Source organism: Chelonia mydas, chromosome 27 (assembly GCF_015237465.2).
Source record: "Chelonia mydas isolate rCheMyd1 chromosome 27, rCheMyd1.pri.v2, whole genome shotgun sequence".
Classification (NCBI taxonomy): Eukaryota; Metazoa; Chordata; order Testudines; family Cheloniidae; genus Chelonia; species Chelonia mydas.
This window is the reverse complement of record NC_057860.1, coordinates 262,068-276,400: the sequence shown is the minus strand read 5'-3', so window position 1 is coordinate 276,400 and position 14,333 is coordinate 262,068. Positions and strand designations below refer to the sequence as shown.

The 14,333-nt window shown below is 51.4% G+C and overlaps 1 protein-coding gene across 1 annotated transcript in view; it reads right to left on the bottom strand.

Annotated features, from left to right (window-relative positions):
• The window catches only part of SCN4A (sodium voltage-gated channel alpha subunit 4), a 114,754-nt gene that overhangs the window by 54,512 nt on the left and 45,909 nt on the right, over window positions 1-14,333 (bottom strand). The window contains exons 13-14 of the mRNA XM_007069042.3: window positions 11,450-11,623; window positions 10,439-10,795 (exon numbers count right to left, since the gene is read on the bottom strand). Of these exons, the coding sequence (XP_007069104.2) occupies window positions 10,439-10,795; window positions 11,450-11,623 (531 nt within the window). The remainder of the gene's footprint in view (window positions 1-10,438; window positions 10,796-11,449; window positions 11,624-14,333) is intronic.

The window sequence follows — 14,333 nt, the reverse complement described above, 5'->3', positions numbered from 1 at the left end:
GAGAACTTTTGTCTGTCCGGGGGGGATTTTCCCCTGTGTCCTTACTGCAAAGCGTGTGGGTTCGAGCCCGAGTTAAAGCAGAGCCCAGGTTAACTGCACTGCGCAGATACAGCTTCAGTATCTTTAATGCAACACAGTTATTGCTTCTGTAGAAAGGTCTGTCACCCCGTCACCTCCTGGTGTTCTGTGCTGCTATTTCATCTCCATTCCCACCTTTTCTGCCCCTGCTCTCCCCTGCCTGGTCTGTTCCCAGAGCTGGCCCACTAGGCCTGGTGCCCTTCTTCCCATGTTCCCCTGGACATGCTGCCCAGCTGCCTCATTCCTTCCTCCCCTGCTGGTGGCGCCAATTTCTCCTTCTCCTGCTTGGTTCCATCTGTCTTTCCACCCCACAGGCTCTTCTCTGCAGTGAAGAGCCCGGAGAGCTGTAGAAGCAGCAGGAGATGAAGGGAGAAGAACCAGCACCATGTGACCAGACAGCTCTCCACAGACCACTGGCTGCATGTGTAACACCGACAGACCCCGGTCGTCGTCGGGTGGGATTGAACCTGGGACCTCTGGAGCTTAGTGCATGAGCCTCTACATGAGAACAAGGCTGGAAAACAACCTCATTAATCTCTGGTTTCAGAGTAGCAGCCGTGTTAGTCTGTATTCGCAAAAAGGAGTACTTGTGGCACCTTCTCTAAGGTGCCACAAGTACTCCTTTTCTTTTCTCATTAATCTCTCTAAGTGATATTGGTGCCACTAGATGGGACATAACACCACACCCGGGAGGTGTGTGGGTTACACTGGCACCACGCTTTGGCTCCCTCCTTTGCCAGCAGAAGTAACATAGGCCCTGAGTCAACCAGGCACTTAAGCATGTGTCTGACATTCAGAATGTGAGTGGTTCACTATTTCACTAGGACTATTCACAGAGTTGTAGCAGGGTCACCAGCTCTCACGATTTTATCGTGATTTTCACGATATTTGGTGGGGTTTTTTTATAACTCTCCAGCTTCTGGATCACGTGGTTACATGGGAACCTTGGCTTTTATTTCAGTGAAGATGAGCTTCTAGCTCTCATAGCTGCAGAGAAAAGCTTCAAAATGTGGCCCGGGTGCCTCCACTGAGAATTTTCACGCCCTCAGTGAGTACGAACAACTTACTTTTCATTTTTTGTTTGCAATGTTGTTGTAGCTGTGTCGGTCCCAGGATACGAGAGAGACAAGGTGGGTGAGGTAATAGCTTTTATTGGACCAGCTTCTGTTGGTGAAAGAGAGAACTTTTGAGATGCACAGAGCTCTTCTTTGCTGTCTCTTTCACCAACAGAAGTTGGTCCAATAAAAGATATTACAACATGCACCTTGAATCTCTTTTAATTGTTTGTAATACAAGCTGAGATTCTTGTGGACTCACATGACTCCAGAAGCTGGAGCCTACAAAACCAAACCAATAGCATGAGACTCATGATAACTCAACTTGGGAGAGTTGGTGATGCTGCAGTGCTCAAGGACCGTCCGTGGTCATCCATGGGAAACTGAAAGTGTGAGAGTTTTCAAAACAGGCAACTGTTGCATGAACCTTTTGGTGCAAAGAGGCTTTTCCTTGCACTGGGCACAGAATCATCCAATTCCTGCATTCATCTATTTCTTTATGGATCTGCACTATTGTCAACCCCTAGCATTCAAAAATTCCAAGGTAACCTAATGGGAGCATGCTCCCTGACTTCTCACCATCCCTGTCTTGACTCAGCACCCTTGGGTGGAGTTTTGGGGGCAGAGGAGCCGTGTCCCAGGCCCTAATCTAATGGAGATTGCTCCCCTCCGCACTGCGCAGTGGTGAAGAGCATGGAGTCCTGCACATGGACCCCCTCATGGGATGCCCTGCCTCAGTCCCCTATTGCACTGGCTGCATTCCCACCATTGTTTTCGCTCCAGAGGATGCCCCATTGCACAAAAAGCTAATTGGTCCAACGACAGATTTTGCACCAGTAGTGTGCGTGGGGCTAAATCCAGCGACTCCACCCAACCCCAGAGAAAGGCCGGCCTCGCCACACAATGGGAGCGGCTGGTGCTTTACAGGGTACAGCAGCATTGCCCAGGACGTGAAATGCATTTGCTGTGAAAAACTGACCCCTCCAGTCCAGCCCCCACAGCTGTTGATGTTTGTGCCTCCCGGTGCCAGAAGCACATTTGAGAAGGGAATTAGCTGCTATTCAAGGTCACTGCTGTTTTCACATGGCTCATGCCATATGACTTAAACAGAGTCTTTAAATAAATCCCTGGGACCACACCAGTTTAATACTCACGTTAAGTACCAATTACAGCTAATCATTTCTGTTGCCGTTGTCTCCGGAGTGTTTTGGCAGGAGTTGATTATCTTGTCACCTAAGTGACTTCCTCCCTTCCCCCTTTAATAATGCCAAAGGAAATGCCCAAAGTGTCATTACTAGTAAAGGATGACCGGCCATGGCATTATCTAGGGGGAGGGTTCCATAAATATACATCATTGTAGCCAGAACGCTTAGGCCATCACCTGGTTTATGCTCCAGGAAACTGAAACCCAGTACTGGTCTGATTTCCCTATGCAGAGAGGAGGCAAAGCAGCTGGACCCAGTGGGGGGATATAGAAGCGGGCCCAGGCTACTCCCCTTTACCTGGGACTCTGCAGAAGTGTCTGCTAGAGCTCTGTGGGCTGTTGTGGGTCTTAAGGGTGGGGCAGTCACCCTCTGAGACTTGGTCTCCCACGGGAAATCAGGTTGGTTGCTAGTGGGGCTCCAGTGTGAGCACTCTGCAACCCTGGGGAAGAGGCCCCCTGCCCCCTCTCCATGCAGTGATAAGTCTCAAACCCAGTGAATCAAAATTCAGGATGTTATCCTGCCCCTTAGGGGTAGGGGGAATTATAGCGCATGGCCTTCAGTCATCCTACACCCCGTGTATGGGAGATCTGGGGGGGCATAAGGAGTGAGCTCAGGTGATGACCAGTGACCAGAAACTGATGACAGAAGAAGAGCAGGAACCAGGGTACGGGGCGAACCACACACATACATTGACAGGGCCACATTTTCAAAGGCAGCCCCTCTGTTTGCAACTACAGTTTTGCCTGATCAAATTGTGTGACGTCCAAAACCACAGAGTCGCTGGGCAAGCAGCCATCACACTCACACCCCTACCTACTGCACCCCGTCAATAGGGACGTGTTCCAGCAGGAAGTACAGGTGGAGCCCCCTTGAAAATGTGGCTCTAAAATTGGCATCACTCCTGCCAGGGGCCATGCTGGGGTGGTCTGGCAACGCTGGGTTAGGGCTCCAGTGTTCTAAACACACGTCTCTACAGCAGATGTTCCTGGAGGCGCCTCAAGAGGGCTCTGAATTATTCTCAGTCTGGGCTGTGTTCTGATAAACGGATCCACCAGAAAGACGTGCTCAGTAAATGCTGCTGGGGAGGGAGGCTCTACCAGCGGGCAACGTGGGAGTGTGAATGCATTAGTCCTGCAGCTGGGGGCACTACCGGGGTTACAATGGTGCCAATGGCACCGTGGCGCTGGGCCCACATGCAGAAGGGGCCCCAGCACCTGGACCCCCCCCCACTCCACCTACGCTCTGCCCCGAGGCCCTGCCCCTGCTTGGCCTCTTCCCCCCAAAGTCCTGCCCATCGCTCGCTCCTCTCCACCCCCTCCCTGGTGTGTGAGCAGCAGCAGGGCCTCGGAGGGGAAGAGGCCTAGCGGGGGCGAGGCCGCAGGGCAGAGTGGGGGTATGGCCACAAAAGATTAATCTGGCCCTGGCCGGGGGGAGGGGCAGGGCAGCCGAACAGGAAAACGTTAGGGTTAGGGCAGATGTGTCTTCCTAAAAGCCATGACACTGCAGCCCCGCCCCTGCCTCCAGCACTGCCCTTTGCAGCGTCAGCACCCAGGCCTGATGGAGCTCGTTACGCATCTCACACCCTGTCTCGCACTGGGGCTGCGCCTGGCCTGGAACCTGAGCTGTGACTTTCCATCCTGGAGGTGAGCTCAGCCACACTGACAGAGCCCGGAGCTGCCAACTTCACTGGCCTCTGTGGCCTTCTGCCCTCTTATATCAGGGCTGAATTTGGCCCCCAGGGAGCTGTGGAGGCCCCGGGATGGCAGGAACATCTTTAGCGACACCCACAGGGTGCCATGACGCAGAAAGAGATGCAGTCAGCTCTCCCCTAGATAGTTTTCAACGTGAATTCCAACAGACTTACACAACTCTGAGAAATAATAGAAGCAATTAGACAAGCCACCAGGATGCCTGCTGCTGCCTTGCTCCTTTGAAGGAGAGAACAGGACCCATGCAGCCAGGAAAATAACTTTCAAAGCCAGTGGGTAGAAGGAGACCAAGGATAGAAAGGATTTCACACTTCCCTGGAACTTAGGGGTTACATCTGCAATTCAGGCAGTGGTATCAGGGCAGCGAGTAGCTCGGTCATCGAGGGAGGTAAACGGGGGCGGAGGTGATGCAGGGGGGCGATGCAGGGGGGCGGAGGCTGCAACGGCTCCCGTGTGGAAATCCAACAGAAGGGGGCACTGCGGAGAGGAGGAGAATGAGGGGAAATACAGGGTGTATCGGGGAGGTGTCAGGATTTGTCATGTGGATGAGGGCAGGGAGGAGAGCAGGTGACATTTCTGTGCTAATTGGTTTTTTACCAAAAAATGAAATTTGAGGTCGAATTCAGTGACTAGTTTCAGCCAAAACAAAATGGAAAAACCTGTAAATGTCCAAACGAAACATTTCAACATGTCACTTCGGAAAGCCGTTTCGTTTCAGTGTTGACCTACATTTCATTTAAAAAACACTGCAAACATTTCAAACCCTTTGAAAATTAAATGAAATGGTTCATTCAACCCTACAGTAAATCATTCTGGGTTTTCGTTTTGGCCCAAAAAACCAAAAATGTGTCATTTTGGTTCGATCCAGAATGCCTTTTAAAAAAATCCATTTCCGTTCCCCCAGTGAGCGAGAAAAGCCGGAACTCGCCCAGCTCGAGAGCGGAGGTTTCATTGCAGAACTGGCAGGGAAGGACCTGCTCATTGCAAAGATATCTAGTGCCTCAGGGGGGATGGTGAAGCTGTATGGAATATGGGCGACCATTTATAATACTATCAATACCAAATTGCAATGACTCTTATACCAGATATGCCACTTAAGGTATCCATGGAAAAGATATGATTTCCTAAACATGATAACCTTGTTTATATGTAAGACAGCGCTATGATTGCTCAGAGCTCCAGTATGAAACTGAAGAAAAGCCTGTTGAGAGTCTTTGGGTTAAGTTTAGAGGCAAGAGCAACAAGGGCAATGTCGTTGTGGGCGTCTGCTATAGACCACCAGACCAGGAGGATGACATAGACAGGGCTTTCTTCAGACAACTAACAGAAGTTTCCAGACCACAGGCCCTGGTTCTCATGCGGGACTTCAATCACACTGACATCTGCTGGGAGAGCAATACAGCAATGCCCCGAAGCTTTTGGAGAGTGTTGGGGATGACTTCCTGGTGCGAGTGCTGGAGGATACAACTAGGGGCCATGCTCCTCTTGACCTGCTGCTCACAAACAGGGAAGAATTGGTAGGGGAAGTAGAAGTGGGTGGCAACCTGGGCAGCAGCGATCATGAGATGGTCGAGTTCAGGATCCTGACAAAAGGAAGAAAGGAGAGCAGCAGAATATAGACCCTGGACTTCAGAAAAGCAGACTTTGACTCCCTCAGGTAACTGATGGGCAGGATCCCCTGGGAGAATAAAATGACGGGGCAAGGAGTCCAGGATTGCTGGCTGTATTTTAAAGAAGCCTTATTGAGGGCACAGGAACAAACCATCCTGATGTGCAGAAAGAATAGCAAATATGAAAGGCAACCATCTTGGCTTAACAGTGAAATCTTCTGTGAGCTTAAACAGAAAAAGGAAGCTTACAAGAAGTGGAAACTTGGACAGATGACTAGGGAGGAGTATAAAAATATTGCTCAAGCATGCAGGAGTGAAATCAGGAAGGCCAAAGCACAACTGGAGTTGCAGCTAGCAAGGGATGTGAAGGGTAACAAGAAGGGTTTCTACAGGTATGTTAGCAACAAGAAGGTGGTCAGGGAAAGTGTGGGACCCTTACTGAATGGGGGAGGCAACCTACTGACAGATGATGTGGAAAAAGCTGAAGTACTCAATGCTTTTTTTGCCTTGGTCTTCACAGACAAGGGCAGCTCCCAGACTGCTGCACTGGGCAGCACAGCATGGGGAGGAGGTGACCAGCCCTCTATGGAGAAAGAAGTGGTTCAGGACTATTTAGAAAAGCTGGACGAGCACAAGTCCATGGAGCCGAATGTGCTGCATCTGAGAGTGCTAAAGGAGTTGGCGGATGTGATTGCAGAGTCATTGGCCACTAGCGTTGAAAACTTGTAGCGATCGGGGGAAGTCCTGGACGATTGAAAAAAAGCAAATGTAGTGCCCATCATTAAAAAAGGGAAGAAGGAGAATCCTGGGAACTACAGGCCAGTCAGCCTCACCTCAGTCCCTGGAAAAATCATGGAGCAGGTCGTCAAGGAATCCATTTTGAAGCACTTGGAGGAGAGGAAGGTGATCAGGAACAGTCAACATGGATTCACCAAGGGCAAGTCATGCCTGACTAACCTGATTGCCTTCTATGATGAGATAACTGTCTCTGTGGATATGGGGAAAATTGTGGACATGATATATCTTGACTTTAGAAAAGCTTTTGACACGGTCTCCCACAGTATTCTTGCCAGCAAGTTAAAAAAGTATGGATTGGATGAATGGACTATAAGATGGATAGAAAGCTGGCTAGATTGTCAAGCTCAGTCGGTAGTGATCAATGGCTCGATGTCTAGTTGGCAGCCAGTATGAAGTGGAGTTCCCCAGGAGTTGGTCCTGGGGCTGGTTTTGTTCAAGATCTTCATTAATGATCTGGATGATAGGACAGATTGCACCCTCAGCAAGTTCCCAGATGACACTAAACTGGGGGGGGGGGGAGAAGTAGATATGCTGAAGGTAGGGATAGGGTCTACAGTGACCTAGACAAATTGGAGGATTGGGCCAAAAAAAATCTGATGAGGTTCAACAAGGACAAGTGCAGAGTCCTGCACTTAGGATGGAAGAATCAATCCCATGCACTGCTACAGACTAGGGACCGACTGGCTAAGTGGCAGTCCTGCAGAAAAGGTCCTGGGGATTACAGTGGATGAGAAGCTGGATATGAGTCAACAGTGTGCCCTTGTTGCCAAGAAGGCTAACTGCATACTGGGCTGCATTAATAGGAGCATTGCTAGCAGATCGAGGGAAGTGATTATTTTCCTCTGTTTGGCACTGTGAGGCCACATCTGGAGTACTGCATCCAGTTTTGGGCCCCCCACTACAGAAAAGATGTGGACGAACTGGAGAGAGTCCAGTGGAGGGCAACGAAAATTATTACGGGGCTGGGGCACATGACTTACAAGGTGAGGCTAAGGGAATTGGGCTTATTTAGTCTGCAGAAGAGAAGAGTGAGGGGGGATTTGATAGCAGCCTTCAACTACCTGAAGGGGGGTTCCAAAGAGAATGGAGCTCGGCTATTCTCAGTGGTGGCAAATGACAGAACAAGAAGCAATGGTCTCAAGTTGAAGTTGGGGAGGTTTAGGTTGGATATTAGGAAAAACTCTTTCCCTGTGAGGGTGCTGAAGCACTGGAATGGGTTCCACAGAAAGGTGGTGGAATCTCCATCCTTAGAGGTTTTTAAGGCCCAGCTTAAGAAAGCCCTGCCTGGGATGATTTAGTTGGGGTTGGTCCTGCTTTGAGCAGGGGGTTGGACTAGAGGACCTCCTGAGGCCTCTTCCAACTCTAATCTTCTATGATTCTATGATCCTATATGCACGTATCATCTTTGTACCATGAGTTATAAATATGTGTGGTATATTGATATCTCAAACTTGTGCTGAGCAGCTGGGTCGCACCCACAGACAGATTGGCATCAGCAGTATCCAGCCTGTTTGATAGCCTATCAGGGGAAATCAGCTGTACAATGAACCCATTGAGAAAAGCCAGGGGCTATGCCTATGAGTAGCAGGACATGCCCATGACATGGGACTGCATGTGCTCTTCCATGCCATGTGCTGTGAGCTTGTGTTTGGGACAAAGGATGCACAAGCCACATGACAATTTGCAAAGGATATAAAAAGGCAGCTGCATCACCTCCATTTCATCTTCAGTCCTGCTTCTCAGCTCTGGAGTAACTTCTCTGCAAACTGAAGCTTTGAATGAAGGACTGACAGACCTATCCAAGCTGTGGATATGTTCCAGAGGGACTTTACAAGCCAGCAAACTCACCAATGCTGCTAAGAACCTGATATGTGGACTCTGAAGTCATATGTATGTATCTGATTGCTTGACTATTTAACAACTCTCTTCTCATTCTTTTCTTTTATAATAAAACCTTTAGTTTTAGATACTAAAGGCTTGGCGGGCAGCGTGGTAGTTTGGGTAAGATCCAAACCAATTTGCTGATTGCGAGCCAGAGACTTGAATGTAATAAAGGGGGCTGTGTGATTCTTTGATAACCAGTGTGGGGGATCAGGGGCACTGCCTGTGACTGGTTGGTGAATTTAACTACAGTGTTAACCACCAGTTTTGGGGGAATGAGCTCTCCTTTTTTGCAGCCTGCCTTGGCCTTGGCATTTCCAGTGTGGGCTACCCTAAGCACCTTGGGTCACAGGGATATCACAGAGTTTACGGCCACAAGGGACCACCAGATTATCCAGTCTGACCTCCTATACATCACAGGCCAGTGACACCGCCCAGCACCTGCATTCTGAACCCAGCAACCAAAATTAAACCAAAGTATCACAGTCCACTGGAGACTAAGCTAGTGTGTGCCCTAGTCAGAGAATAGAAGGGACTGAGGTGAGCCAATGCTGAAGGCCGCTGCAGTGGCAGGAAACTGATGAAGTGAGCTACACCAAGAGGATACAATCCAGGCCTAGCTTTCAGGCACAGCACCCGCCTGCCATATGACGTGCCCAGCAGCTTGAGAGAGCGTTTAGAGCAGATGGAGCCTCCATTGCTTTTGCTAGAGGAGAGGCTGGGAAATGGCCAAAATGAAACATCCAGGTTGGATGGAACCAGGAACCTCAGTGCCCTACCAGAACAGGGATGGTCTGGGAAGGCCCAGCTTGGTGAAGATAGGCAGAAAGAGACCACCCAGGGCAAAGGGCTCGGTGGAAATAGACACGGGGATGCACACTCATCTGCCTCATCACAAGGGGTCTCAAAAAGGGGCAGGAAGGCCTGGAAATTCACCTGGAGGGTGAAGCGGGGAGGGAAGAGCTGCTCATGGGATGTTCTTTTCTGCCCCAGAGTCCACGTCCAGCCACCCTTACCCCAAAGTCCACCATCCCCCCCAACGAAAACAGACTAGACAACTCCCCAGTCCTAGCTGTCGTGCACCCAGCTGTTGGATGGGGGGTGCCAGCAAGCTGCCAGGCCCCTTCCAGCGCTTTTGCCTATCTGTATGTGGACTGAATCCAGGTGCTCTGAGACACAGCCTCTCCCCGTGTGCCGCCCCTGAAGCTCTGTTCAGCATGGACAAGGAGATCAACAGAGCCCGGGGCAACCCGGAGGAGGTGGGAGGCAGGGCATTCCTTGGACTGTGGAATCCACTGCTGGTCCTGAACAGCTGAGCCAGGGTATGATGCCCCAAACAGCTCCCAGGGGATGATGCCCCAAACTCCTGCCTTAGATTCCAAGGCCAGAAGGGACTGCTGTGATCACCCTGTATAGCCTAGGCCAGGGGATTGCCCCAGAATACATTCCTAGAGCAGATCTTCTAGAAAAGCATCCAGTCTTGAGATTGCCATGCCCCTTCACCCACAAGCCAACACTGCAACATGGCTCCAGTCAAGTGCTGCTAGACATAAAGAGCTTGGAGCACAGGGCAGGAGTTGGGTGATGTGGTCCAGTGGGGTGGGCATGGGATGGAGGCCTAAGTTCTATTCCTGGTTCTTTCTGTGGGACGTTGGCAAGTCATGTCTCCCTGTGCCTTAGCTTTCCCTCTCTTTGTTTGGTTTGTAAACTCTTCAAAGCAGGGACTGTCTCTTGCTCTGCGTTTGTACAGCACCTAGCACAATAGGGCCTAAACCTCAGCTGGTGCCCGTATGGGCTACTGTAAGATAAATAATGCAGGACTGATGTACTTCTGTAATGGGGCACAGATCCTGTAGGGATGGCGCCTTGGATATGTTTATCCTAATAGCAATACTAACTGATGGCTGGGCAGCTAGAGGGCGAGGAGCCGAAAGTGAGTGTGTGATGGCTCAGGTGTCTTCCCTACATGGATTTCAGATAAGACCATAGGAACATAAGAACAGCCATAGTAGGTCAGACCAAAGGTCCATCTAACCCAGTATCCATTGCTCCCCCTTTGGTCCCATTTTATCAACTGATGCTACCACGAGCCAGCGACTCACCACGAGGTTCCCGATGACCATGACCATCAAGAAGACAATGAGGCACATGGGCTGGCCGGCCACCTCCATGCAGTCCCACATGGTCTCGATCCACTCCCCGCACAGGATGCGGAAGATGATGAGGAAGGCGTGGAAGAAGTCGTACATGTGCCAGCGGGGCAGCGTGCAGTCCAGAGAGATCTTGCACACGTACTCCTTATAGCTCTTCCCAAACAGCTGCATGCCCACCACGGCAAAGATGAAGACGATGATGGCCAGTACCAGGGTGAGGTTTCCCAGAGCGCCCACAGAGTTGCCAATGATCTTTATCAGCATGTTGAGGGTCGGCCAGGACTTGGCAAGCTTGAAAACTCTCAGCTGCAAGGAGGTGGAAACAGAAACCTCGATTGGCCTGTGGAACTCATTGCCACAAGATATCACTGACATTAAGAGGATGCAGGATTCTGAGTGACAGCATTCAGATAGTATCCAGAGTGATAGTAGTAAATACTAGGAACATAAGTGTTTTGGAAGGGGTATGAAACTTCTAGCTTCCACGGCTAACCCAACCTGAAACCATTGCGGGTTAGGAGGAAACTGTCATGGGGCAGATAGCTAACTACCTTCTGCACGGTTTCCTGCATCTTTCTCTATAGCTTCTGGTGCTGGCCTCTGACAGAGACAGGACATTGGGCTGGACTGACCTTGGCTCTGATCCAGCCTGGCTGTTCCTATATTAGCTCAGAGGGAATGCGGATGTCCCTGTGAGTTTAGCTACTGCCCCAGTAAGACTAGGGGAGCTGCTGTTGCCATTTCATCTAAAATGGACAGTACAGACATGCCTTCCTCGCATCTGCCATGCTAACAGCTCCCCCGGACATGCGGAACATTCAACCCGGGCTGCATCAGCCTGATCTTTGAACCCAACGTGATTCAGTGACCGTCACCACCCGGGAGTTAGAAATGACCCTTCTCTGGGTATGGCACTTGCCATGAAGCCCCTCAGCACAGCAGAGCCACAGGGCAACCTACCAGGCGGAAGGATCGGAGCACAGAGAGCCCCTGCACATTGGCCAGGCCCAGCTCCACCAAGCTCAGGGTGACAATGATGCTGTCAAATATGTTCCACCCCTGCTGGAAGTAATCGTAGGGATCCAGGGCTATGAGCTTTAGCACCATCTCCGCGGTGAAGATCCCAGTGAAGACCTTTGAAAACAGACCCCGTTAGTGCTCATCACACAATCAGCGCGTCACAGTCCCGCGAGGGAGGGGATGGGCCCAAGGGGGATTTAGCACCAGAGCCCCCCCGGGCATAGAAAGCAGCAGTGGGCAGCCGACTGAGTTCATGCCACAGCACCAGAGGGCCTGATCCAAAGTTACTGGCTTGGGACCATAATGCCATGCGCCCTGGCCCCCAGCACTGACCACCCATCACATGGACATTCAGTGCCTTTCCTGTCAGGGTGTACGGTCAACACTACAGGCACTGCTGCAGCTCCCCCGACTCTGTGTGACAGTGCGGGCTCATGGCCATCTCCTGCATGGCCTCCGGGCTGGTTTTGGGGTGTGCTGGACAAGGCAGGACTGGGCCAGCCCTCGCCCACCCTGTTCCCAGTTACGATAGAGATCACAGGGCTCGCCATAGGCTCGCCCTCACACATGGGCAGGAAAGCAGGGTTACGTTCTGGCAGGTCTGAGGGCATAGAAACAGCGCAGGGGAGGCTCCGTCCTGCGACAGCCCCTTGGCCCTTGGCCAGCCTGGGAACAGTTCCCCCCACGCGGACACTGGCTAAGACTGCCATCGGTCCCTGGCAGTGGGGGCGGGCCAGTGGCAGGGCCAGAGCACACAGCGCTGTGGGGATTCTGAGCAATGGCAGAGCTCCTCAGAGGCAGCCCAGGCAGGGCAGAGGTAACTTACAGCAGACCTCCGGGGTGAGTTACACTGGGGGCTGGTCGCTTCCAGAGCAGCCCAGAGCTGGGAGGGCAAAAAGGGGCTTAAAGAGCTGCAAGTTTGGTGAGAGTCTGTCTGCACTGCCGTTGGGAGGTGCGACTGCAGCATGCATGGACATACACAAGCCAGCTTTGATCTAGCTTTGCCAGGGGCTGTTGTGAAGGCTCAAAGTGTAACTGAGTTCAAAAAAGAGCTAGGTAAGCTCATGGAGGATAGGCCCATCAATGGCTGTTAGCCAGGATGGGCAGGGATGCAACCCCATGCTCTGGGGTCCCTAACCTCTGACTGCCAGACGCTGGGCGTGCATGACAGCAGATGGATCACTTGTAATTGCCCTGTTCTGTTCACTCCCTCTGAAGCATCTGCCTCTGCCTCCTGGCGGCAGACAGGATACTGGGCTAGATGGACCATTGGTCTGAGCCAGTGTGGCCATTGGTATGTTCTCTAACTAGATGAAAGCTACCGCAGGTGAGAATAGCAGTGAAGCTGTGGCAGCATGGAGGGTGCATGGGCTACCCCTGCTCACCCAGCACCCTGGTAGAGCCACAGTTCATGCTGCTGCAACTGCACTGCTCGTGTCACTCAGACAAAGCTAGCTCAGATATGTCTACACGCCGTGCACCACACCCGAGTGCAGGGTAGACATGCCCTAAACGGCAGATCATGAGGTGTCACGCACCAGGCATGACAGCACCAGACGACAAAACGGCACAGGAAACATGAAACTAAAGCAGATAGTCCAGGAGCCTCAGGAGACGCAGAGTCTTGGAATTCTCTTCCTGGAAGCCCAGAGAGACTGAGTGCCCTGGAGTTCTTTTGCTGGAAGTCGTGTGGGAGTGCAGCAGGCTCCAGGAGACCCTGAACGAAGGTTGCTATGCGGCAGCTCTAGGCTGACTGGGAACGGGGGAAAGATTGTTTGTGAGCCCCATGTGAATGCTTTTGCCACCAATCGCCTTCAGAAATACTTGGCATGGGGGGGTGCTGTCACAACAAAATAAAATCCAGTTGACCAAGTAGCACCCTCAAGTTACTTTCAACTCAGGAGGAAACCCAGGGGTCCCTTCCAGCGCTTTGCCTCTGTCACTCCCCCTGAGGTTGGCTGCTGGGTAAGGTGATCTGGCTTTTACACATTACTGTCTTATTGGGACAATAACGATGCTCTGCATTATCGCATTACCGCAGCACAGTAGCAGTTATGTGACAATTAGCCACCTACTCCAAGTGTTTGCATTTCATGGCCCCAAGTTCTGGGTGTGCAGAGCTGGGCTGATGGTAGGTTACAAACATGACACGTGTTCAGCTCAGCAATGCTCGTTTTGCTGACTTTAGTTTCCATTTGTATTTGACTCCTGCTGGGCTTCATCTCCTCACTGGCCAGACTGATTCTAATCATATTGTCTCGTCCAGCCACAGGGGACTGGGCCAGGTGCAGGAATCCCTGGGTGAAATCCTCTGGTCTGTGCTAGGCAGGAGGTCAGACAAGATGATCATGCAAGCCCAATGAGAAGGTCTCTTCATTCTAACTCCCTTTCCTCTCTCCCCCACAAGGTTTTCTTCAGAGATTCTGCCTGGGCTCAGTCCAAAAGGGAGTTTGCTGGGAAGGGGTGGGAGAGTGGGTCTTGTGGAATCCATTCAGCCGCTTTCTGAGCAGGAGACAAACACTTTCCCTTACAGTTCTGACTGAGTTTGGCACTCAAATAGTGGCAAACATTATCGTCACCATGGGCCAGGCCTCTTTCAAAAGAGTTCCGTGCCCCAGTGTGCTGAGCTCTGGCAAAGCTGGCCACTGATTTTGGTAACTGAGCTCTGAGAATCCAGCTGCATGAGGCTGGGTCTCAGGGAGAAGCTATCTCTGATAGGTTTAAATTGGCGAACCCGTCTCTGAAGGGCTAGTGGGATAGCTAGCCTTTCTGCTCATGCTCAGTACCTGGTTTCCGCCCCATGTCGGGAGCTGCTCCTCCTCAT